The sequence below is a fragment of the Gossypium arboreum genome, chromosome 13 (genome assembly GCF_025698485.1).
Source record: "Gossypium arboreum isolate Shixiya-1 chromosome 13, ASM2569848v2, whole genome shotgun sequence".
In the NCBI taxonomy this organism is placed as follows: domain Eukaryota; kingdom Viridiplantae; phylum Streptophyta; class Magnoliopsida; order Malvales; family Malvaceae; genus Gossypium; species Gossypium arboreum.
In genome coordinates this window covers 107,437,241-107,462,570 of record NC_069082.1, presented here as the reverse complement: position 1 = coordinate 107,462,570, position 25,330 = coordinate 107,437,241, and the positions used below count along the sequence as shown (strand labels likewise).

Here is a 25,330-nt window from a genome sequence, read left to right as displayed (position 1 = left end):
TGTGAATGTGACTTATTTCTCTAACTTTATCATTTCTATTAATTTCTGTTCATTTGATTCTACATACAATTTATTTTTGGTTTCAACGAGCTAGTAAAGGGACCAATTGAACATATGTAATTAGGGCTCAAAAAATTTATAATTAAGTTCCAACTTTTCGTCTATTAATTATAAACTTATTTAGTCACAAAGTTATTTCACTATAGTATCGTGATTGAACTCTCCATTATTACATACCATTACGAAAGCTACTTACTCAATGCTCATCCAATGACCATATCATCAGTGCGTTACTCTCATAGGATATCCTTAATCTTTTTGGGATAAATTTGTTCTCTCAATATGATCCTATTTTATCTCATGGTAAACATTACATCTTCCTTCATTAAAAGTCAATCACTATCAAATAGTAATCAAGTGATATTACAAAGACAAACGACCTGTGGCCACGTTTACTTTTCATCTATCATGTAATGCCAATAAGAGGATATCATTTACCTATTAATTGGGTTATGAGTCTCACTATTATAAATGATACTACATTCTAAAGAAGTCGTATACTCAACGCACCAGCTTTCAATTCCTTCTCTATATGAACTTAAGTTTTTACTTACATTAAAGTATATGAGTCACACATACATAGTTCATCTTCTCCTCAGTATTCAAGTATGTCACATTGTGAATATCACAAGTGAATAAATTCATAAACAGATCTAGGATCTATTCAACTTAGGTCTTGTTCAATGTATTGTCAATCCAGTCAGTCACATTTATGTCTCTCTATCTTCTGGGAGTCATCTGCTCTAATACTCAAGACAAAGCATCTCCCCAATTGGGCTTGATAGACGATATATTAGTCTTTCAATTGGTTTGCTCATTTTTTATTAGACTAAGGACATGTTTAGGTTCATCTACTAATACAAGTTACCTATTTGTATTACAATTCGCCTACAAAATACCACATAGTATTAGTTAAACGTTAAATATCCAGTGAGCCAATATTTACTACTATTTTGCTTTATGTGCAAGAACCATTAATGACAATATACAAAGGGTATTAACGTAATTAATGGTTATTATTAAACCAAATTTTTCGAAAAATACAAGTGTATATAGGCAAAAATACTACACTTAGGGTACTAGATCTAACAATTACACCTATCTAATTCTTTCGACCTATCTTTTGATCGTATCACATCCAATAATTGTTTGCACTTGCCTTCTATGTTGATGCCACTAGGTTTTTCATCATATGCCCATTAATTGGAAGGTTAATTATTAAAGAGGCATGATAAATCGTAATTTATACATATTTTTATCCTATGCTTAGCACATTTATGGATGGTTTCTCCTTAGAATTGGTGAATTCGATACTCTTAATCCTTTAATTTCATGTTTTATTCTTAAGTGAGCATAAGATAGTAAAAAGAGTGAGAAACAGGTCGAAAATGGAGAAAATAGACCTACATGGGAAATCAACATGGCCTGGACTTTCCCACACGGGCGTGTCACATGGCCGTGTCCCTTGGAAGGATTGAAGCATGACTTACGCGGGTATACTACACACCCGTGCCTGTTCAACAGCCTTGGCCACGGGCTGGATTAATAGCATGCGAGCGTGTCACATGGGCGTGTCCCTGTCGAGCCCAAGTATAACCCTATTCGAAAAAGGCCAATTCTGGGGGCTCTTAGGCATTCAAAAGCCTATTTAAACACCTGAGGAGGAACTTAGAAGGGGACGCAGAGTAGAAAGTAAGGAATTACTCAAGGAAAGCTGATTGATCCATCTCAAAAGCCAGATTCATCATCAAGACTAAAGATCTCCCTTCAAGTTCCTTCAGGAGTTTTGGGTTTTCTTATGTTTTGTTATCTTTATGCTTTTGAGATGTTTTCTTTCATAAGTATGAACTAAACCCCCTAAATACCTAAGGGGAATGAAACCTAAGATGGATCTTGTTATTATTTTCTGAATTGTATGATAAATATTTAACTTGTTCTTAATTATGTATTCTTAATTCTTGTTTTGATATTCCAGGATATTGATTCAAGTTAAGCTCTTATTCAGAGGAGGAATAGACCCTGTCTAAGAGTAAATTTGTCATAATTAAGCGGAGTTGATTGCACGCCTAGAGATAGGGTGATTAGATTTTACCGAATTAAGGTGAAACCTAATAAGGGAATCCATAGAGCGAGTTAATGCAATTCTAGGGTGTTAATTAGAAAGAGATTTCAATTATTCAATCTAGGGTTAGACGTTATTAGTCTCGAGAGAGATAATAATATAACTTAGGGATTTCTACAGATCAAGTCAAATGAATAAATCATCTGATTCAGAGTTAAATAACAAGTGAAGTCTAGGTGGATTTTTCCTTAGGTATTGTCTTAATCAATCGAATTTTCCCAAAAGTATTTTCCCAAATTTTCTTTCTGTGCATTCTTAGTTAGTAATTAGTTTAGATAACCAAACCTCTTAATTTTTAGGCTAGATAATAAAAAGGAAGTAAATACTAGTACTCGTAGTTCCTTTGGGTTTGACAATCCGGTCTTGCTGAACTATACTACTGTTCGATAGGTACACTTGCCTTAATCGTGATAATAAGTTAGTCTCAAGAAAGATCCTTTCATAAATCTTTAAAACCTATCACGAATATCACGTATCAAGTTTTTGGGGCCGTTTCCGGGGAAGTAGGATATTAGGAATACTCGATTTTTATTACTTTAGCCATTTTACTTTTATTGTAATTTAAATTTTTATTTTTCTAATTCTTCATTTATTTTCTTCTGACAGGTTTTTCTAGTTTATGACCAAAAGAAACCCGTTAGGACCGTTACTGTTTGATAGTGAGTTCGATCGCACAGTTTACAGAACCCGAAGAGAAATAAGGTGAAGCTTATGATACACTGAGGAAGAGCACGAGGACGATACTTCAACCACAACCGATGAGATGGCTGAAAACCAAGAAAATTCGCTACCTCCTACGATTGCTGTTAATCAGAATCCTGCTCCGCGCACTATGTATGATTATGTTAAACCTTCTTTAACAGGAACTGAATTGAGCATAGTTAGACCTGCTGTAGCTGCCAATACTTTTGAACTGAAACCTAACACAATTCAAATGATACAGTAATTTGTTCAGTTTGATGGTTTGCAGGACGAATATCCCAAAGCTCACTTGGCAAACTTTTTGGAACTATGTGATACATTTAAAATTAATGGCATTTCTGATGATGACATTCGCCTTCGGTTATTCCCTTTTTCATTGAAGAATAAGGCTAAATAGTGGTTGAACTCGTTGTTACGGGGGTCAATCACTACTTGGGAACAAATGACCGAAAAGTTTTTATTAAAATATTTTTCGCGCAACTAAAACGGCTAAATTACGTAATGATATCTCTTCTTTTGTGCAGATGGATTTAGAAACACTCTACGATGCATGGGAGAGATACAAGGATCTTTTGCGAAGATGCCCTTACCATGGGTTACCACTCTGGCTACAGGTTCAAACATTTCACAATGGCCTAAACCCTTCGACTCGGCAGATGGTTGACGCAGCTGCTGGCGGAACCATCAATAATAAGACACCTGAAGATGCCTATGAATTTATAGAGGAGATGTCATTGAATAACTATCAATGGCAAGTCAGGAGGACAAAGCCAACGAAAACAACCGGCGTTTATAACGTTGATTCAGTCACCATGCTCTCTAATCAGGTAGAACTCTTGAATAAGAAAATTGATGGTTTTCTTCACAGGTTCACCCAGTAATGCAGTGCGAAGCAAGTGAAGGTGGAACAAGCAGTTCAGAATACCCACCTTATGGCTACAACATGGAGAACGAGCAGTTAAATTACTTGGGTAACAATCCTCGATCTCAAAACAATCCTTATAGCAATACTTACAATGCAGGTTGGAGGAACCGCCCAAATTTTTCATGGGGAGGCCAAGGAAATTAGAGACCACCACCCCCTTCAGGCTTTCAGAAACCATCGTACCAGCAGGAGAAAAAGCCAAACCTTGAAGAGATGCTAACCAAATTTATCTCGGTGTCAGAAACTCATTTTTAGAATACCGAGACAGCACTCAAAAATCAACAAGCATCAATCTAGGGGCTCGAAACTCAGATTGGACAGCTCACCAAGCTGATTTTCGAACGACCACAAAGTAGCTTGCCAAGCAACACTGAATCTAACCCAAGGGATTAACTCAACGCTATTGCAATTCAAGATGAGGAAGGGTTATTTGAAAAACCAAGGCCAAAAACGGTGGTAAGCAAAGGTAAGAATGATGTAGGCCACAATGACCCAAAGTCGATGAGTACAGAATATAAACCTCGTGTGTCATACCCCAATGCGACAAGGAAAGACCAATTAGACGAACAATTTGGTAAATTCCTTAAACTTTTAAAGAAACTACATATTAACTTACCGGTTATTGAAGCCCTTTCGCAGATGCCAAACACCGTCAAGTTTTTAAAGGAGCTTTTGACAAATAAATAAAAGTTGGATGAGGCGTCGCATGTGGAGTTGAATGCAGTTTGCTAAGCCATATTACAGAATAAGCTACCTAACAAATTGAAGGATCTAGGGAGTTTTACGATTCCTTATTTAATTGGTAATTTAGATGTTCATCATGCATTGGCTAACTAAGGGGTAAGCATTAATGTTATGCCTTATAAAATGTTTAAACAGCTAGGTTTTGGGAAACCCAAACAAACTAGGATGAGCATTCAATTGGCTGATAAAACCATTAGATTTTCTAGGGGTATCATTGAAGATGTTCTTGTTAAGATCAATAAATTTATATACCCGGTATACTTTATTGTTCTAGACATGGAAGAGGATAGTAACGCACCTTTAATTTTAGGACGACTCTTTTTAGCGACTGCTAGAACCATTATTGACGTTGGTACAGGTGAACTCACTCTTCGTGTGGGTGATAAAACAATCACCCTTCAAGCTCGTAATTCGAGTAACACATGAAAAATTGAAGGTGGTTGTATAAATCATTCTACTAGTACTGATCACGTGGTGAAACCTTCTGTGCAGGAAACAGTTACGAAGAACGTATATGAGCCGTGTTCAAATAAAAAAAAGGGACCTATCTATGAAGAACGGAGGCTACAAATCGAGGAGTTAGATGAATGGCAGACACAGAAATCGAGAACACCCGATAAGCCGAAATCGAGCCAGGACGAGCTCAATACCTCACCAAATCAACTGAAGGTTGGAGACAAAGTACTACTAGATGTAGCAGATCCTCGCATTACCACTTTTGAACCTAATGAAGAAATTCCTCTTACGGTACTCACTATTTTCCCATATGGTATAGTCGAGGTAAATTATCCCAAATTTGGTGCATTTAAGGTAAACAATACTCATCTTAAACCTTATGTTGATAAAGTTTATAGCAGGGATGAGGAGTGTAAACCCCTTGCTCCATCTTGACCATGCAAAAGTGAGGTAAGTCGAGCTTAGACTATAAATAAGAGCTTCTCGGGAGGCAACTTGAGTATTAACAGTGTTAATTTCTTTAAAATTTTAGTTTTTAACATCTAACATACTAACCGAATCATGGAACGCAGACTTTCTAAAGACCACACGGCCAGGCACACAGGCGTGCATTAGGCCGTATGAAAATAGGGCAAGATTTTTTCCCCAACACGGGATATAATAAGTTGCCACGGCCGTGCGACATGACCATGAGCGAAACTGCCAAAGCAACACGGGCGTGTGACACGCCCGTGCCTCGAGACCGTGGTTGAAACTGAGAATGTAACACGGGTGTGTGACACGCCCGTGCCATCCACCTATGAGCGACACTATCAAAATGAACATGGGCATGGACCTATATACACGAGCATGGGAGAAGCGAACGAAGCAAGACACGACCGTTCGACACGGCTATGTGTACCCATACACCCAAAGAACATGGGCGTAGGCCGAATGTCAGACGAGCCCAAATTCAAAATTCGCGAAACACAAGGGCAAAAATTAGGCCACACGGGCGTGTTCCGCGGCCGTGTACCCCAAAATTTATATAAACCCCTCACTATTCATCATCATCATCCCCAAAAATCCCTAACCCTAACCGCTGTAACTCCACATGCCCTCTCCCCAAGCCCGTGCACCGTCTACAACACCGATTTCGACACCCCAAGCTCCTTCTTTTTGCGTTTGTTTACTCTTTTCTCTCTATTTTCTCTAAATATATTACTTATTTCATGATTTCTCTGCTCTATTGAACTATTTTGAATGAATATTCATAGTTAGAATATTAAAATACTCATGCTAGTTTATAAAAATTTTGTCATTTTAGTTACTCCATTATGCTCTACTTTTTCATTTTTCCTAGTTCCATGAAATTTATGCTTACCCACATGCATTCATTCATATTCCCGTTACATTATTCCCATAATACTATAACTTGATATTTTTAGTAGTTTTGTTTACTTCATCCATTACGTAAGTCTCATGAAATCTTCCTATTTAATTTTGTGCTTCCGTGCTATTTTTGGGACGTATTGGTTGAATTTCAATTTTTCAACGCAGGTACAATGTCATCCTCACGTGGTAAGAAGACTGATGTTCCCGCCTCGAAGAAGCGGAAATGAGCAGCGTCATCCTCGTGTCTTACCACAGAGATTAGGCACCCATTCCTCCAGGTTCCCTTGGGACTCCAGGAGAAATTATATCAGATATTACGGGCTCGACCCCTAGGTGTAGGCCGCTGCATTGACTGGGCTGCACTTGAGCAGATTCAATTGGCTGACACGATCTGAGCCCTCTTAACGACTGACCTGTAAGGGCTCTTCTTTGAGATCGTCGAGCCAACGTATCTTGAGTTTACATTGAAACTCTGTTCGACGTTCTATCTTCAGACCGTCATGACAAACTTCGATGATCCTGGAACGGTCTAGTTCTGCCTTGGTGGTCTAGTACGTCAGTTAAGCATACCTGAGTTCGGGATTACACTAGGGCTATAGGAAGAGTTCATGGACGACAATGAACTCAACACCCTCTACCGCCACATCCACTACTCCCCCTCAAAATGCTGGAAGGACCTCATCCCTACCTCGGCCACCTACGATCCTAGCTGCTCCAAGGCATCGGCTCTTCCTCTATCCTTGAGGTATCTACACGCCATCTTGGCTCATACTCTGACAAGGAGACAAGAGAGCACCGACGTCGTCACCACCCATGGCGCCTATTTCTTATGGAGTATGGTGAATGAGCATGTCATCGACCTCACCTACTTTATTTCCTTCGCCATTCGCCACCAGACGGAGCGGCATAAGAGAGAGGTCATCTTTATCGGGCCTTATATGACTCAACTGGCTCAGCAGTTCGGGCTTCTCAACACAGCAGCCCAATCATCCTCTCTCACTCTTATCGGCCAGATGTCCCCACAGGGCACCTACCCTCCTCAGTACTACCTAGCCCAGTCCACCGAGGAGGAGGATCTAGAGGACATTACTAATGATGTCCCTCCACTTCATGAGGACCTACCGTCTCAGCCACCACCCCCTCTCGTCTAGTTCATGCGGCAGCTTTATACGCTGACATCTCTGAGTGCCTTACTCAATTCGAGCAGCATTGTTTTCAGCACTTTGATAACATTAACGCTACTCTATAGCAGATTTGTCAGTACCTCCACATCTCATCGCCACTTCCACCTCGCGAACCATTTAGCGATAAAGATGTTTAAAAACTTTTATCTATTATTTTATGTTGTTATTTTTATTTTATTTTAAGACTACTTTTTATTTTTCTTTAAGCTTATTTTTATTAGGTTTTATAATTATTATTTTACAATTTTTAATTTCAACTATTTCATTACGAGTAATTATTCTTCCTTATATATTTCCTAAAAAAGTTCCTGATTCTATCACAGTTATAAAGAGTTCCAAAGCTCACTATTACTCAAGAACTTAAAACTCTACTAGGAAAGGTTCTCCATGACTACCATGCCGTGCTCGACCACGACCACAGCCAACTTGATATATAATATTCTTTTGGCGCAGCATTTGTGGAACCCAACCTCTACCACCACCGGAGTATCCTCCTCCACCCTCATCATTGCTTTCGCCATTTATTCTTCATGACTCCAATTCAAGGAGTCCATACATCATTCAAGAAGTTTCACTTTTCTCCCTATCTTATGATTATATATCTATCTTTGTCAATATATCTCTCTTTGTACATTGATGGCAATGTACATCTTAAGTGTGGGGGGGTCTTTCATATCATCATTAAAAATCCCTGAATTTTGTTTTATTCTCACGTGAATCACTCATATCACTATTAGAATGAATTTTGATTAATTTTTTATTTTTATTGATATGTCTTGAATTAAAACATAGGTATTTATGCATTGATTGTTTAAACTTTAGGACATTAGGGAACTAAGCATGATAAGTTGATTTTTGAAGAATTAAAAACTTTTAAGTTGTTTCCCTAAACTTAGGTATTATATTGAGTTGAAATTCACAAGTTTGAACATCAAAAAGCCATAATTTTTGTGAGATCTTGAGCCTTTAGAGCATATTTTATTCCTTTCATGCTCATTTTCATTATGAGTGCGTCAGTTTTGGTTTGTTATTCTAAAACTTGCTTGATTATGCATGTCAAGACCATACTATTTGATTTGATATGTCAAGATGATAAAGACACTTAGATTTAACCCAATCACTCCATAAAAGCCTACCTTTACAATTAACCCTTAGTGAACCCCTTTGAGCCTAACAAGCCATTAATTGATTCACCCTCAATATTAACCCATAACCCATTATTGTTGAAATCCCCTAATTTGATCCCTATTTTTTTCGAGATTTGATTTGAACTAATTGCTTAACTATGTTTTGCTCTTCTATGTATTTGACTTGTTTAAAAAAAACGAATGTACTTCAATACATATTAGTTACAACGCGTCGTTTTTAAGCTTGAATGTTAATTTCATATTCTGAGAAGAAGCTCACTTGTATTCAATTGATGACTGGTTATTTTTTTAGCTAAGTGATTTTTCAATTCAATCTCGATTCTAACATTTTCTTTCAGGTTATGACCACACCCCCTAACCAAAGCCACGTTACAACCCTATAAAAGACCTTTTTTATTGATGTATCAGCTCAATATATAGTGGTGGAGATTTAATTTTCAAGCAAGCCTATGGTAATAACTTTTCATATTGACTAATGAGTACTTTTATTGATGTCCTTAAACACCTTAAGTGATTTGAGTGAATCTTTAGTGAGGATGTTAAACTCTGTGATATTTTGATCAAAGGTAATCGCTTAGATGAGGGGAGACACCTATGTTTTCGTGATAAAATGCTCAACTTGGAATGTTTGAAACTCTGATATACTTTTAGTTGAATTTTCAATGTATGAGTACTTATGGATTATTTTGAGATATTATGATAAGGATTATGAATTGAGAAGAATTTATTTTGATTATGAGTTGAGGATTTTTGCTTGAGGACAAGCAAATGCTTAAGTGTGGGCGTATTTGATAAACCGTAATTTATACATATTTTTATCCCATGCTTAGCACATTTTCGTGATAAAATGCTCAACTTGGAATGTTTGAAACTCTGATGTACTTTTAGTTGAATTTTCAATGTATGAGTACTTATGGATTATTTTGAGATATTATGATAGGGATTATGAATTGAGAAGAATTTATTTTGATTATGAGTTGAGGATTTTTGCTTGAAGACAAACAAATGCTTAAGTGTGGGCGTATTTGATAAACCGTAATTTATACATATTTTTATCCCATGCTTAGCACATTTATGGATGGTTTCTCATTAGAATTGGTGAATTCGATGCTCCTAATCCTTTAATTTCATGTTTTATACTTAGGTGAGCATAGGAGAGTAAAAAGAGCGAGAAACGGGCTGAAAATAGAGAAAATAGACCCACGTGGGAAATCAACACGGCCTGGACTTTCTCACACGGGCATGTCACACGGCCGTGTCCCTTGGCAGGATTGAAGCACGACTTACACGGGTATACTACAAGCCCACGCCTGTTCAACAGCCTTAGCCACGGGCTGGAGTAATCACACACGGGCGTGTCCCTGTCGAGCCCAAGTATAACCCTATTCTGAAAAGGCCAATTTTGAGGGCTCTTAAGGATTCAAAAGCCTATTTAAACACCTGATGAGGCACTTAGAAGAGGGACGCAGAGTAGGAAGCAAGGAATTACTCAAGGAAAATCGATTGATCCATCTTAGAAACCGAATTCATCATCAAGACTGAAGATCTCCCTTCAAGTTCCTTCAGGAGTTTTAGGTTTTCTTATGTTTTGTTATCTTTATGCTTTTGAGATGTTTTCTTTCATAAGTATGAACTAAACCCCCTAAATACCTAAGGGGAATGAAACCTAAGACGGATCTCGTTATTATTTTCTAAATTGTATGATAAATATTTGACTTGTTCTTAATTATGTGTTCTTAATTCTTGTTTTGATATTCCAGGATATTGATTCAAGTTAAGCTCTTATTCAGAGGAGGAATAGACCCTGTCTAAGAGTAAATTTGTCATAATTAAGTGGAGTTGATTGCACGCCTAGAGATAGGGTGATAAGATTTTGCCGGATTAGGGTAAAACCTAATAAGGGAATCCATAGATCGAGTTAATGCAATTCTAGGGTGTTAATTAGAAAGAGATTTCAATTATTCAATCTAGGGTTAGAAGTTATTAGTCTCGAGAGAGATATTAATATAACTTAGGGATTTCTACGGATCAAGTCAAATGAATAAATCGTCTGATTCAAAGTCAAATAACAAGTGAAGTCTAGGTGGATTTTTCCTTAGGTATTGTCTTAATCAATCGAATTTTCCCAAAAGTATTTTCCCAAATTTTATTTCTGTGCATTCTTAGTTAGTAATTAGTTTAGATAACCAAACCTCTTAATTTTTAGGCTAGATAATAAAAAGGAAGTAAATACTAGTACTCGTAGTTCCTTTGGGTTTGACAATCCGGTCTTGCTGAACTATACTACTATTCGATAGGTACACTTGCCTTAATTGTGATAATCAGTTAGTCTTAAGAACTATCCTTTCATAAATCTTTAAGACCTATCACGAATATCACATACCAAGGCATCTTCAAGAGTGATGGTTTCTTCCTTATGTCAAATGGAATGTAAATGTTTTCGACCTCCATCTTTTGGCTAAGGTAACAACCAATTCAAGAATGACATCCAAATTCTTCATTTTAGAAGTCACATACAAATCAATATCCTCCAAACATTTCCAAATACATGGCTAAATGCTCAAATTGGAGCCTAATGTTTTAGGGATTGCTCATATAAGGCTAAACCTTTCAAAATGATCAAACAAGGGCCAAACCTTTTCAAAAGTACTTAAACAAAGGCTTCTCAAATTTTATATGTCAGGATTCAAATTATATTTTTTTTCTTTTCTTTTATTTACAAGCAATATCTAATTCAGTTATTGTGTTTTATTCTAAACACGTCAATATTCATTTAATTTTTACTACAAACTAGACTAAAGGAATAAAAAACCCTTATTTAAACACCTTTATAAATATTAAACCATTATATAACTTATTCTGAAAATTTGTTTAAATCTAATTTCAACATGTAGTTAAGAAGAACTTATAAAATGGTGCAATTACTATTTTAAAGATAAAATGGTGCAATAAATAATAATATTAAAGTAAAAAAAAACCATAAATGTTGCAATAACAATTTTACACTTGATCACCAAAAGGCCGTGAAAGGTCCATTTTAGTTATACTTTCTTACTATTATTCAGTGGTGCCTAAAGACATATTTTTGGAAACGGAAAACGAAATTATTATTCTCTACACTACTAGTGGTAAACCCACAAAATAAATGATAAAAAGGGTAAAGAAAGTGGGCGGTGGGGATGACTGATGAGGGGCACACATGGTGGATGGGCCCACACTGAGACATAGGGCTGGACTGGTCGGCCGCCCATCTTTTGGAAATGACAGAACAGAAGAAGATGGAGAGGCTTTCCTAATTACTACATTGTCCCCTTTTCAATTATATATTCGTTATATTATAGCTGTGCGTTGTGTGCATGTGCATGTGCATGTGCATGTGTATGTGTATGTGTTTTTATGGGTAAAACACATCAATAGTGACAATTATTAACTTAATTTTGTTTTGATTAACTAATTTTAAGAACTTTTGATTTAGTCATCTTAACTTTACTCATCTTCTCAATTTAGTATTTATTCGAGACACTTCAAAATACATAAAAAATTAAAAAAATAAAAATTCATCAATAAAAATATTAAAAATTTATAAAAAAATAAAAGTTTTAAAAAGAATTATAAAATTATTTTTTTAAAAAAATTAACTTTTAACTTTTATAAAAAAACAAAATTTCCATTGGTGTTCCTCCTTTTAAAATTTTTGGTGGGAAATTGAGAACATTGTGAAGGCCCTTATAACAAGGCTGTAGACAGGACTAAATTATATATATATTGGGCGGATGAAGGTGTTGTAGCAAAAAAAACCATTCTTTCAAAGGTTAGCATCTCAATCCTTATTTCGTTCTATGTTTTGTTATTCTCCAATTTCTACTTTTCAAGATTAGCCCTTTTATTTTTCTGTGTGATTAGGCTTCGGTAGTTTTACCAAACATCATTTCATGCATTATCAAATTTGACATGTGAGATTAAGTATCGTCTCATCTTTGAGCAAGAGTTACTGTCAACTACCCTTTATGTTGTTATTAAGAGATTTTGTTTCACTTGATAAACAAATGCGGGTTCGGTGGTTGATGATGATTCACTTGAAGGCCGAGAGTCGTTAGGTGAATGGAGATGAAAAAAACCCCAAAAATGTGGGAGTTATGGATAATATTCTGAGAAAAAGGAAGAAAAGTCTCCAGTTGATTTTGAAAAGCTAAAGGGCTTGATGTGGTCCTTGAAGAGTTGATGTGTGGGTTTGACTAAATATCCCTCCCTTTTGCTCAACATTTATCTCATAATTAGGATGAATGCCTTTTTGATTGTGTTACCTAGAACGTGGAATGAACTAACTAGCTTCAATATCATGCTTAGCATCTCTTAGAAGAAGCTAGTCAGCAAAATGTCTAAACTGGCATCAAATTCAACTTTGATTTAAGGTATCATTTACATTACCATTATTTTAAATTTTAATTTTTATAAAAATACACAAAACCTTTTAAAACTTTTATGTATTTTTAAACAAATTTTATTTTTAATTATTATTTATTATTTTTAGAAGGCTTAATATATCTTTCGGTACTCGGGTTTGATATTCTTTTTTCTGATTTAGTATTTGTATTATTTTTAGTCCAATTTGGTACATGTATGTAACAAAAGTTATATAATTTGGTACTCAAAAGTAATGGTATTAACTTTTGGTGTTTAATTTAGATTTTGTTGTTGATTTGATGAAAATTAATTGTTAATATTATTGGGTTTGAATTTTTCACAATTTCGTTAATAGAATAAATTTAGTGTTAATTGTGACTTTTGATAATTTTGCATTTATTTTGTCATATACAGCCCGATAGATGTGATTTAATTTGGGTCTTAGTGTTAATTTGATTAAAGCTAATTGTTAATATTATTAGCTAATTATGAATATGAATCAAATTAACTTTAAAACCCGAGTTAAATACTAAAAGGTTAACATTGTTACCTTCAAGTACTAAAATGTATACATTTTGTCAAATACAGGTATCACATTGGACTAAAAAATAACACAAGTACCACATTAGAAAAAATGTGTCAAACTCAAGTACCAAATTATGTATTAAACCTTTTTAGAATCAAAACTAAATTGATAGAATGTGTAAAGTTGAAAGCTAAATTTGTTGAACTTTTTAGTATCATGACCAAATTGATAGAATTTGTAAATATTAGAGAGCTAAATTTGTTATTTTACCTAGACCACATCAACATTTCGTTAATAATTTAACGGAGGAGTGGCCAAAATATCAAATGTCGAATGTTAGTGACTAAATAAAGATTTTTTAGAGTCAAAATAGAAACATGCTAAATAGTCAAGTGGCTAATGGTAGAGTTTACTCATTTTTAACTTTTTAACAATTGATAAAGAAAAGAATTTCTGGAATTTGAATATGATACTCGGGTCAATAAGGCTTAAGCAATCCGATACTAAAGGCCCATTTGGATGAGTTGCGTGTCTACCTACTGTTAGTGTAAAAACAGTGGTGACGATGATATTAAATATTATAGCGTGAGACAAGAAGAAAGTAAAACGCACCGCATTAGAGATAAACGCCCATCCAAAGAGGCCCTAAGTGATTGACTGACGATTATGTGTCTTATGTAGAATTTTAAATTCTTTTTATCTTGTTGCAACTAAAATCAAATTAAGTAGCTAATGACACCATATTCAATGACAAAGTTGAGGTCTTAGAACTTTGAGATTATATGTTCAAGCCTCACATTATGTAAATGTGTCGATTCTCCTTTATATTTATTTTGGTTATAGTTAGTTTGGTTGAGTTTAATTAGCTATTGAATTAATTATTTAAATCTTTGCTTATAATAATTAATTTTAATTGGAAAAATAAAAGTTTATCTAAAACAACAATGATATGTTTGATAGGAGTATTATTTTTACCACATGTTTTAGTATATAAGTGAGCAAGGATCTAATTCTATTGGTAATTAATATTTAGTCATTCCCATACCTTATTTTTAGCAAAAGAGAAAATTTTTCACTTATTTTTACAATAATTTTTATTAATCTTTCTAATTTCAAGTTTAAAACTTTATTATTTATTATATGCCTAACTATTGTAATAAATATATAATAAATAAATATTTTTCTCATGTTATTATACTAGTAACCAAACGAGTTACAAATGTTATATGTTATAATTAGTTACTTTGTTTAGGTGTTTAATTCAATACTTATAATAATTTATTTTGATTGAAAAAGGTTTAGTATTTGGTACACTAGGAGGTATTTTTTATTCCACAAACACCTTAAAAAATTATTATGTATCTATTATGCCTTATAGGACACTTGTCAACCCCCGATCCTATTTATAAATTATTTTACCTTACAAAAATTTCTCTAGTTAGTTATTTTGTTTTGAGGTTAGTTTAGTGGTCTAATAGTTATATATAATAATTGATTTTGTTCAAAAAATAAATAGTTATCTCTATTACATCTCACACATGACTAATTACATTTAAATCCAATTAATATGTAACTTTTTAAATTTAACTTTTAACGTTATGATTCTATCAAATTGGTCTTAATTTTAAAAATTCAATAAATTTAACTCTTAACTTTATGCATATTATGATACTATCAATTTAGTCTTTATTATAAAAAACCCAAATAAAAGATAGAAAAAAGTCAATTTTTTTTATAAATGCATTTTTTCGTTTATATATATATATATATATATATATATATATTTAATAAAATGATAATAGTAATTGCCGGTTGAGAGGTTTGGGATGGTAGAAGATTTCAAGCATCAGGACGTTTTGCAGATAGAGTTTAAATGCAGTATGTATGGAAGCACACTCCAAATCACAAATTGTAATGGCTAAGGACATGAGATTGAGGTGCAACCCTGAATGCAGGCAGGGACTTGGGCTTCTGGTTTTTCAATAAGTTTGATTGGAGATGCAATCGAGTTGGATCTTGTATTATAATTAAATTTATATATATATACAATCACATCAGATTAAAATTTTCATCTCACACATTAAAATTTATATATATATACATTGAAAGTTTTTGTATCTAAATGATAAATCCAATTGAAAATTAAAACCAAGCAACATACATACATACATGATATAGGAGTTAGTAGAAAAAAGAAATTTGATAGTTTCTGGATGGTTAAATATGTTGTTAATCCTTGTACTTGTATAAAATTTAAGATTTAGTCCATATACTTTAAAAGTTAAAAATTCAATCCTATTTTTCAATTTAAAAGTCTTAGTCCAATCATTATCACTTTTGGTAATTTCTACCAAAATTTGTTAATTTAACATGTTTATTTTATGTCAATTATATGAGGACAACTTAATCAAAATTCTAAGTAAATAAATTTTAGTAGAAAATACTTAGGGTTGTAATAATTAGGCTAAGAGTTTTAAATAAATAAAACAAGTAGGAGAATTTAACTTTTAACTTTTGGATTAAATCTCAATTTTTGTCAAAATGTAGGGACTAACATCATATTTCAACCTTTACTGATTTGACGACAAACTTACTAATAATAAATATAATACAGACAGATCAGCAAAGCAATGTAGGACAATCATGTCATGGAATATAATATAATAATTTAATTATTAAAATAATAATTATATTTAATAATTTAAATCATATATTAATTACTTAAAATAAATAATATATTATTTAATAAATTAAAAAAAACATTTAAAATTATATGCAAGTATGTGATCCTAAAAACTAGTATATTATAAATAGGAGAGGAGAGAAGAAAAATAATGAAATATCCACACCAGTTGTGGACACACACACATACACTTACTTAAGCTAAAAATTAGTATATTATTATTGGTGTTTTTGAAAAAGCTTTTATTTAAGCTGAGCTGAGCTGCTAGCCAAAAACCAACCAACCCCACCGCTTTCTTTCTTTTTGACCACAACAGACTGTACTCGACTTTCTTCCCTATTCTATTCTCTCCATATAAAAGAGATATATAATAACCAATTGCGATTAATTATATTTAAGAGGTTGAGTCAGTGATAATAACAACAAATAAAACTACACACGTACGTAGCCATGGCTGTGCATCATCATCATTATCGAGTATGGGAGATCATGCAATTATCTTCAGTTATCTTCTTCTTCATCGCTTGTCTGCTAATTAAGTATATCCCAGTTTGGTACTATCAATATCATGAAATCCCCCCTGCTCATGCCTATTCCCATGTTCATCACCTATATTTTTATATCTAATGCCTCCATCCTTATATATTTTTTTGTTTTTTTAACTTTTTTCTTTATTTTTTGCTTTAGTTCTTCTAGTCGGTATCTTGCTTCCCTTCCCTTCCCTTGGATGCATGCATGTCCAATATCTGTAGATAGCAATGAGCATCTCAAAATTAACGACATGCATATGCATTTGATGTACTCGACACCATATGTTTTCCTCAGACATTTAACTACCACTGATTGCCTCGTACTCGCACACGTGCAGATTCTCACACCGCCATGCAATCATCCTCACTTTTAAAATTCCTCAGCTGCCAAGTATCCATAAATTCGCACACAAATGCTGTTTGTGTGGCTATACACGTTACATATTCTCACATTCAATGATCCCAAAGTTCAGAGTTCTAATATTTCATCACGTTACATTACATTCCTTGATTTAATTTCAATAAATGAAAGTACTAACATATTTCTTCAAAATAAACATTGAAAACTCATGATCCCTGCACCATTCATCAGTGAAATTGTCAAGCCATTTGAAAATGTCGAGACAATAACAAAAATAAATAGACGTCAGAAAAACAAGATTAAAATGGTTATAGTAACACTTCTTATCAGGCTTTATTTCAAGGATAGCTTATACATTATCTAGTCTTTGGGGTAACTTTCTAATTGTCTAAGCAGAAGCCTCAAAAACCTACAAAAAAGTTTGTGAAATTAAAAATAAATACAAACTCAGATCTCAATTGCTAAACTTGCACCGAATCTATTAACTCCCAACACCAATTATTTTTAGCTTTTGCAAATCAATTTGAAGCCCCATAATTTGTGTCAATATGTAGTCATGGAGACGCTCAAGATACAGTACAAGTTTTGATATGGAACCCGCTGATGCACAGCACAGTCCATCTAACAATTCCCATACCCCGCAAAGCTGCTAAGACAAACTCGGAGAATAATAAACTGCAGGTCTGAGATGGCCCCTCGAGGGTGATACAGCCATAAGAGAAGCCCGCTGCGGCACCCCAGAACCTTCTGAAGAGCAATCCCATCTAACAGGAACAGTATTGGCTCGACCCGAAGGGATTGCATTGAAGTTCTTATTTTGTACCATGTTTGGGTCACCTACTAAAGCTCCTTCAGAATGATAACGAGAAAATGGATTCCTGCGCCTTATGCTATGATTAGGAACTAATGGCATTGAAATGCCAGCAGGTATTAGCGGGCTTTCCCTCAAGCCTTCGAAATGTTTGGCAATGTCGGCAAACTTTGTTGTTTCACTTTCAGGCTCATCATCAATGATAATTACTTGTTTACTGGAAACAGCAGAATCACCATTCCTATGTCGGCCGTCTAGAGTTGCAACTTTCTCCATATCATATGTTGCTGCTGGAACTGGCTTGTTCTTCAGTCTGTTCAGTTGAGCTGGCAAATTATAGTCACATTCATATTTGTAGAACTCCATGGAGTTTGTCAAACCACGGTCCATACGCTCATCAAAAAACATCCCAGCTGGAAATTGAGGTGGTGTTCCAAGATTTGCATGGTTCCTATAGCCATTTGTAAATTGGACATCAAAAGATTGCCCCACCAAATCTTTTGGATGCTGATCAAAGATTAACGAACTCTGAGACATCGTGTGATGGAATGGCATCCCAGCTTGATTCCCCATATTGCTAGGAGAGATTCCAGAAGGAGTTGGAAACTTAGGAGTAGGACGATCACTCTGGGCAAATGACTGAGCCTGACCAACTGGCATAGATTTGTCTTCCTCCTTGTTAACCACCATTAAGTTCTTTCCCATCAGCCTGAGAACGGGATTAGAAGATGACGGAGTAGCAGAATCACGATCATTGGATGCAGAAAGCTTGACACTAGCATCAGGGAATCCATTAAAAGGAATGGGATCTGCAGGCAGTTTCATGACAGGTAGAACCATTTGCTCAGATCCTAAACTCGCACTACTGCTCCTAGAAGTTGTTTCTGGTCTTGCATCCAAATTATCGGGACTGATATTTTGATTGGCAGCAATTTGCATTCCCGTGGCAGGGACCAGCATTGAACCCATTGTCCGTTGCCTTAGTAGTTGTGATTCCTGATAATTTAGAGCAAAACCCTGAGATGATCTATCTTTTCTTTGGCAACAGCATGGCTGATCGTCATTTTTAAAAATCAAAGGTCTCTTTTCAAAAGATATTCTATGTACTCTAAGCTTCTCTCCTTCCAAAGTTCTATCCAGTCCAGCGCTTGAATGGGGAAATGCAGCACCATTTTCAGCTAAAGGTTCAGATTTGGTAGTAGAGTAGCCAGACCTATAATTTTCTAGCACTGCAGGAGCATCAACAAATGCTAACGGTTCCGCATACTTCAAATCTGACTTGGCTTCCACAGAATTAGAGATAGTAGATACCGCAGATATTGGTGAATCTGATGAGTCCCCATCAACCAAATCAAGCTGATCTTGAGAGGATTGAATTCGGCTGGTGGTCAATGATGAATTCCCTTGAAAATCATCAGAACCCATGTCCCTAGGGCTAGGCAAAAACGATCCTGGAGGACCAGGAATAGGTATTGGATCTACCTCCGGAAAAGAGTTCACTTGTGCTGCGTCAGAATCCAATTCTCCTCCCATATTAGCTGTTTGCCCAATTATACCATCGCTAACTTCAGCACAAAACCTGTGTGGTTTACCAACAAGACTTGGCTCAGTAAGGTTAGCCAGTTCTTCACCCCCACATAGAGGCCTGCTGTAATCTTCATTAGTCTGTAAAGAATTGGACCTATTCATGGAAAGATTACTCAGTTCGTTAAACTTGGTTTCTACTGGCTGACTCAAACTAGTGACTGTCTCCTCAATAGATTCCAAACCATCAACTCTATCCAGAATATTCTCACTACCTCTTGCAGAAGAATCTGTGTTCTCCATCTCATCATTATCATAATAACGAGGTTCTGAATGTAAACTCTTCAAAGCCATGTATTCCTCCCTGGAAACACTTTTTCTTCCTCTTTGTTCCCCAGATTGGGCTCCTTGGATGCTGCTTCCACCAAATGACATTTCTTTAGTAATCTCTTTCCTTCCACATTGATTTTTAGCACCATCATGCACCAAGTCACATTCTTGATCAGACTCAGGACCCCAGGATTCTTCCTCATCTATTTCTTCCATAAAATGAAGTTGGCTCTCCGTTGTTAAATGATTCTTAACCAAATTAGACCCAGATTTAACCATAGAAGGCCTGCTGCTAGCAGACGGCAAATTTTTCTTTGGTGAGGATCTGAAGCATTTGAATGCAAAAGATTGATCACTGATAGGTGTTGTAGCAGTGACAGGACTATTGGGATTACTATTTGCATCGATATCAATCACCTTTTTGCTCAATGAAGATGAAGAATTTCCACCAGAGTTCATAGATCTCACCATATGATGCCTATCTAGATGGGGATGTTCTTTGCTCAACTGATTCGCATTTTGCTTAAGTGGCCTTAGCTCCACCTTGTTACGGATTCTGGCTCCAGACAAGGAGCTCCTTACTCTCTTTCTTCCCAAAGAATGCTCCCTCTCAACCATATCTGAAGGGGCTTCATAAACTGGCTTCTCTGTCTTCTCACTTTTCTCAGGAGAAGAAATTGGATTTTTAGATAAATTTTTTAACCTACGAACACAATTTCTCTCCACAACAGGATCACCTTGATGTGGTTGGTCACTTGGAACCTGCAAGTCCAGGGTAACATACCGTTTGCAATTCGATGGTTGAAGTCTGTCTTGATTATCAGGCTTCCTTGAAAGACCAGCTTGTTTAGAGCACACCCTTTCCCTAAAGTTTCTAGAATCACTTGATTTAACTTGCCTTGGCACATGCGATCCCTCATTCTTGCAACTTTCAGATACTCCAAAGCACCCTTCTTGGCCTCCAACTATCTGTTGAAAAACAGTATAGCAACTATATTGATTACAAATGATAAATTCCTCGATAACAAAATTCGCACAAGGATGAGAAGTTAAATTTGTTTAGGTCAAGAAAACATTTATATTTTAAACCCTATTTATTTTTGCAGCATGTAGATACCATGGTCACTGCAGAGCTTATAATCACAAACTACAAAAAGAAGATGGAGACGGTTCAACAGCTAAAGGCATATAAGGTTGTTTTTTTTTTTTCAATTCAAAATTACATAAGTTTTCAAGGCATTTAGAAAGATAAACCAATCAGCTAGGCAACAACAAATACAGGCAGTAAAGTTCTTCAAAAGTAGCTACGAAGAAGCACATATAGATATAGAGAAAACAACAAGAACATACCATAGAAGAACGGGTCTTATGTGAAAAAAGTTTTCGGCTTTGAGGAGCAAGTTTAAGATACTTGTTATGTTTCAAGGAATGTCGCCTTTTCTTTTTGGTTGAAAGGAATTTGCTTCCTTTACTCCCTTTAAAAGCTTTGTTTGGTCCAGGATCATCTCCAACTTTTGACACTAGTGGAGCATCATTAGGCTTGGATAAAATACGAATTTTTGTACCATTGGCATCAAAATAAACAGCACCTACATCACCAGTATCCTTGGGAATAGTAGAGGAAATCTTTTGCTTTTTCCCTTCATCAGATATCTCAAGTTTCCCAGAATCCTGTCTAGGTATGTTAGATGCAGTGGCCCAGCTTGTACCATTCCTCCTATCAAGTTCTTCCAAAGTGCATGGCTTGGCAGTAGCATATACATCCACCATCAGTCTTGTCTTCCTTGGCTTAATTCTATGGCGGGTAAGCTTAGAATCCACTGTCCACTTGGGAGTCGATTCGTCAGAAAGACATTGGTCGATGTGAGCATTCAAGGTGGTATTGGAAGAGGACGAGAAAGTTTTACAAACAGGGCAAACTTTAGAAGCCATGGATTCAGATAACATGGTACAATTCGAAGTAATATCTTCAGTCGAGCTACGATCAGAATGGGCACCAAATTTCACAATTAACCTGCACTTCTTGCCTGATGGTCGAGTTGTGTTTTCAGTCTTCCGGATCTTACCAGTAGCTTGAACTTCAGCTGATGCTTCCACTGATGTATCGGTTTCTAATGGTAAGCTGGACTGCTTGTTAATGAGAACCGAGTCTATGTCAGATTGAGAAACACTAGCTGTTGTAGAGGGTAAACCACTTCCATGTTCTCCGGATCTGCAGGAGCTATTGTCTATGCAAGTACCTGCTAGGTTATGGTTTGAGTGAGCATCATTGGATGACTCTAGTACCACATGATCGCTTGACCCAGATGGCTCTTCACCGGATTTCCTTATATTTTGCTTCTCAAATGGATTGGTTTCAACCACACATCTCTCTATGGATAGGTTTCTTACAGTATCAAGAGGCTGAAATGGTGGCAATGGATCCTTCAAGCCATGCTTCAAACAAAGTTGCAAATTCTTGGGAGAAAATGGCCAATTCTTCTTGATATCCTTGCCCCGAGCAGTGAACACATAATCTCTACAGTACAAGAATTTCTCTGTTGTCAGTAAATGAGATAAATACGTGAAAAAAACTATATGCTAAAAGGGACAATAGATAAAAAGAAGCGAAAGCTTAACACCAAAGAGCTACTTAGGGGGTTGAAATCTAGAAGACTCTGATATTGTATGCTAAGTCAGGAAGGAGGGGGACACATGGACCATAACAATACTCAAAAAGAGAGAAGAAACGACCAAGCAAAACAAAACCCAAGATTCATTGATCTTTTAAACTGAATTACCCAGCAAAGGAGAGAGAGGAAAAATGAAAAAAGTACTCCCTCTCTGCATGAAATGGTAAAGAGTGGGACAAGTACCCAGGTAGCAGCTAAGAGAAGCAAGAACTTCCCAGAAGTTTGCTCCCCAAGAAAAAAAAATCCCATGTCCAAAGTGACGTGAAATCAAAAAAATTAAGACCAAAAGTAACCCCCACCCCCCTTCCCCAAGACCAAAATAGAGACAAGATTTGAGGTGTGTCAATAGTTAGGTTCCCATGTAAAAACTGAGTCACCAGATAATATACAACCTCTGGATCTGACCCAACAGAAGTCTTAAGATGAGATCAAAGATAAGCTGTGAGAGTCCATGGGGATAAAAAGCATCAGGGTTACTATTCATTCTTAAGCTGAAGAGAAAGGTAGATGGAAAGAAAGGAAATCAAAATCACATCAAAACTAGATTACCTTATGGAGAATTTAGGGAGTGGGGTTTGATGATGATGACGATGATGATGATTATCAAGAGACGGCTTCTTCAGCAGATCTACCTCAGGCAAGGGAAGCTTATGAGGAGGCCTCTCAATCTCATCACCACCACTTTTCAGCTGTACTATAACTTGGCAGGGACATGGGGGATCTGATGGAGGGTTTTCAATGGATAACATCTGATGAAAAGCTTCTCTCTTCTTGTGCTGTTTTGACAACAGTCACAAGCCACACTTATACTGCTTCTTTCTCCAGCAGTAGAGCCCCTTATCTTCAGCATAACAACACTTCACCCCCTCTGATCTCTTCCCTCTTGGACTGTATCCTATTTCTTTCTAGTTGTGATCCCTGATAACCTCAAAACCTCATTATCTTCATTCATTTATAGCCTGCAATAAAAGAGAAGCCAAGAAGATGATGAAGACAAGGCAATGAAAGAACGTTATTTTATGTGAAAGGGATGGAGTGTAGTTGAAGCATGTGTGTTTTGGTTCATCAAGGAAACCAAAGAACATAACCCGCAAGTAAAGATGTTGCTCAACCAAAGCCTAAAGTGTCCATGGGAAGCGTTATTTTATGTGAGCGAACCCAGAGAATAGCAAAGTACTCCTCTTTCAGACTTTGTGCCAACACCATCCACTACCAAACTCTCAACAAATGATCAAATCCCATAAAAAGAAAAGGGTTAACCATAATTAATCACATAATAAAGGCAAGAGTTATACATATAAATGGGAAATTTTGAAGCTGAGAACGAGCCAACCAAGCTTCATGAAACCGATATATGTAGTCAAGAGTTGAGAGAAATCAAAGAAAAGGAAAAACCCAAATCTGAAATATATAGTAGAACAGATCCCAGAAAGGAAATCTAGTATATACACCCCATGGACTAGATTCTCCTTCTTCTTCACCTTGGGGTTCAGAAAAAGCGAGAAAGGAACTCAGAAGCTGAGGGGGAAAAAAAGAGGAGACGGTGAAATCATATGTACATATATTTAGTAAGTGAATTAGTTTTTGAAGGAAAGTTGATGAGTGAAAAAAAAGAAAGGAAGCAGGAAAAGAAAGATGGGTGGGTTTGGTTTGGTTTGAAACAAGATCAGGCAGAATAGATGTAGAAGAACAGAAGAGAAGATTAGGGCATAGAAGTTACCTTTGAGAATTTGATTGAAGTGAGGCTGTAGTTTTGGGGAGGAGAGTTTTTGTTTGGGAAGAAAGAAAGAGAGATGAGAAAGTGAAGGAAAGATCAGAGCCACCCACTCACACATCAAAAGGGGCATCAGGTTCCCCTTCTTTTCTTTCCACTCCCACCCTTAAATTAAAATTAAATATTAAAAAAAAAAAAAAAGCAAGCAAAGTCTGCAGTAGCATTCCATTCTATTCAAACAGTAACACTATTAAAAAAACAAAGAGGAGAGAGAGCGATTTTTTTAAAAAATACATTTATTTCAAAAAGAAAATCTAATGGTAAACAAACCCAACCCTTCATTTTTCCCCTTGTGTTTATTATATATTTATTGTAGATATTTTGTTTTTGGTTTATCAATAATAATACTTTCCCATTTCCATGGTTGAAATGTGGGTTTTAAATTCAATCACTTAAATATTTTTGTGCTTCTGCAAATTCCAAACACAAGAGTTTGATAGATTATTAGATTAGAAAGTCGTCGAAAATCGAAACCCATGTTGCCCCTCTCCCACTAGCCGACAAAATTCCCCTGTTTTTGTCTTTACAATCACCATTATTAATTAAAAATACATGATATGGATGATTCACCATCCATTTCCTGTATCCATCCTTTCCACCCTTTAAATAAAATATCAAAATTTTCACCGTTTTTCATGATTTTGGAGGGTAGGATTGGTGTTTAACTGTTAAGGGGAAAACGATAACTTTTAAATCATCATTGATTCATTTGAATTTTGTAGTTTTTTTTTAAGATAATGATAAATTTTATTTTATGGAGACGTTGTATTAATAGTATAGCTTTTTCCTTTTCTTTATTTTTTTCCCTAAAAAATTGCAAGCCAATAATAAAGTTGAAAGACAGTACAGTACAGTACTATGCTATGTAGTATTAATCTTTTAGTAAAATTTACTAACAGTGAGGCTTTTTTTTACTTTTGAAACCTAAAGCTCTCTATGATTTAGGGTTTCTTTTTTGGCGAAAATTAAATTTACAGAAAATGTTTGTACTTCTTTTCAT

General features: G+C 35.6%; 1 protein-coding gene and 1 non-coding gene across 3 annotated transcripts; both read right to left on the bottom strand.

The window, feature by feature from the left end:
* Window positions 1-3,375: 3,375 nt before the first annotated feature.
* Window positions 3,376-3,482, bottom strand: LOC128287649 (small nucleolar RNA R71). Its single transcript, XR_008278348.1, has one exon. It is a non-coding gene; the product is annotated as a small nucleolar RNA R71 (small nucleolar RNA).
* A 14,045-nt stretch (window positions 3,483-17,527) lies between these two features.
* On the bottom strand, window positions 17,528-25,063 carry LOC108463835 (uncharacterized). 2 transcript variants are annotated; one of them, XM_053023835.1, is made up of 5 exons: window positions 24,277-25,063; window positions 23,645-23,775; window positions 23,106-23,515; window positions 21,235-22,402; window positions 17,528-20,853 (listed from the first exon to the last, which is right to left on the bottom strand). In XM_053023835.1, exons 3-5 carry the CDS (start codon window positions 23,303-23,305, stop codon window positions 17,869-17,871), a joined length of 4,353 nt encoding a protein of 1,450 aa, XP_052879795.1. In that variant the 5' UTR covers window positions 23,306-23,515; window positions 23,645-23,775; window positions 24,277-25,063; the 3' UTR covers window positions 17,528-17,868. The 2 variants fall into 2 exon arrangements, with proteins under 2 accessions (XP_052879795.1, XP_017619264.1); XM_017763775.2 differs by lacking the exon at window positions 23,645-23,775 and having other exon boundaries at window positions 24,277-25,059.
* Between the last annotated feature and the right edge of the window lie 267 nt (window positions 25,064-25,330).

What these genes read in the sequence shown, in the direction of transcription:
- LOC108463835 (XM_053023835.1), bottom strand. Translation starts at nt 23,305, where the DNA reads ATGTTATCCATTGAAAACCCTCCATCAGATCCCCCATGTCCCTGCCAA. An exon ending in CTCCCTAAATTCTCCATAAG is followed by an intron (nt 22,403 to 23,105) that starts GTAATCTAGTTT and finishes CTTGTACTGTAG; the next exon opens with AGATTATGTGTTCACTGCTC. An exon ending in ATAAGACCCGTTCTTCTATG is followed by an intron (nt 20,854 to 21,234) that starts GTATGTTCTTGT and finishes GTTTTTCAACAG; the next exon opens with ATAGTTGGAGGCCAAGAAGG.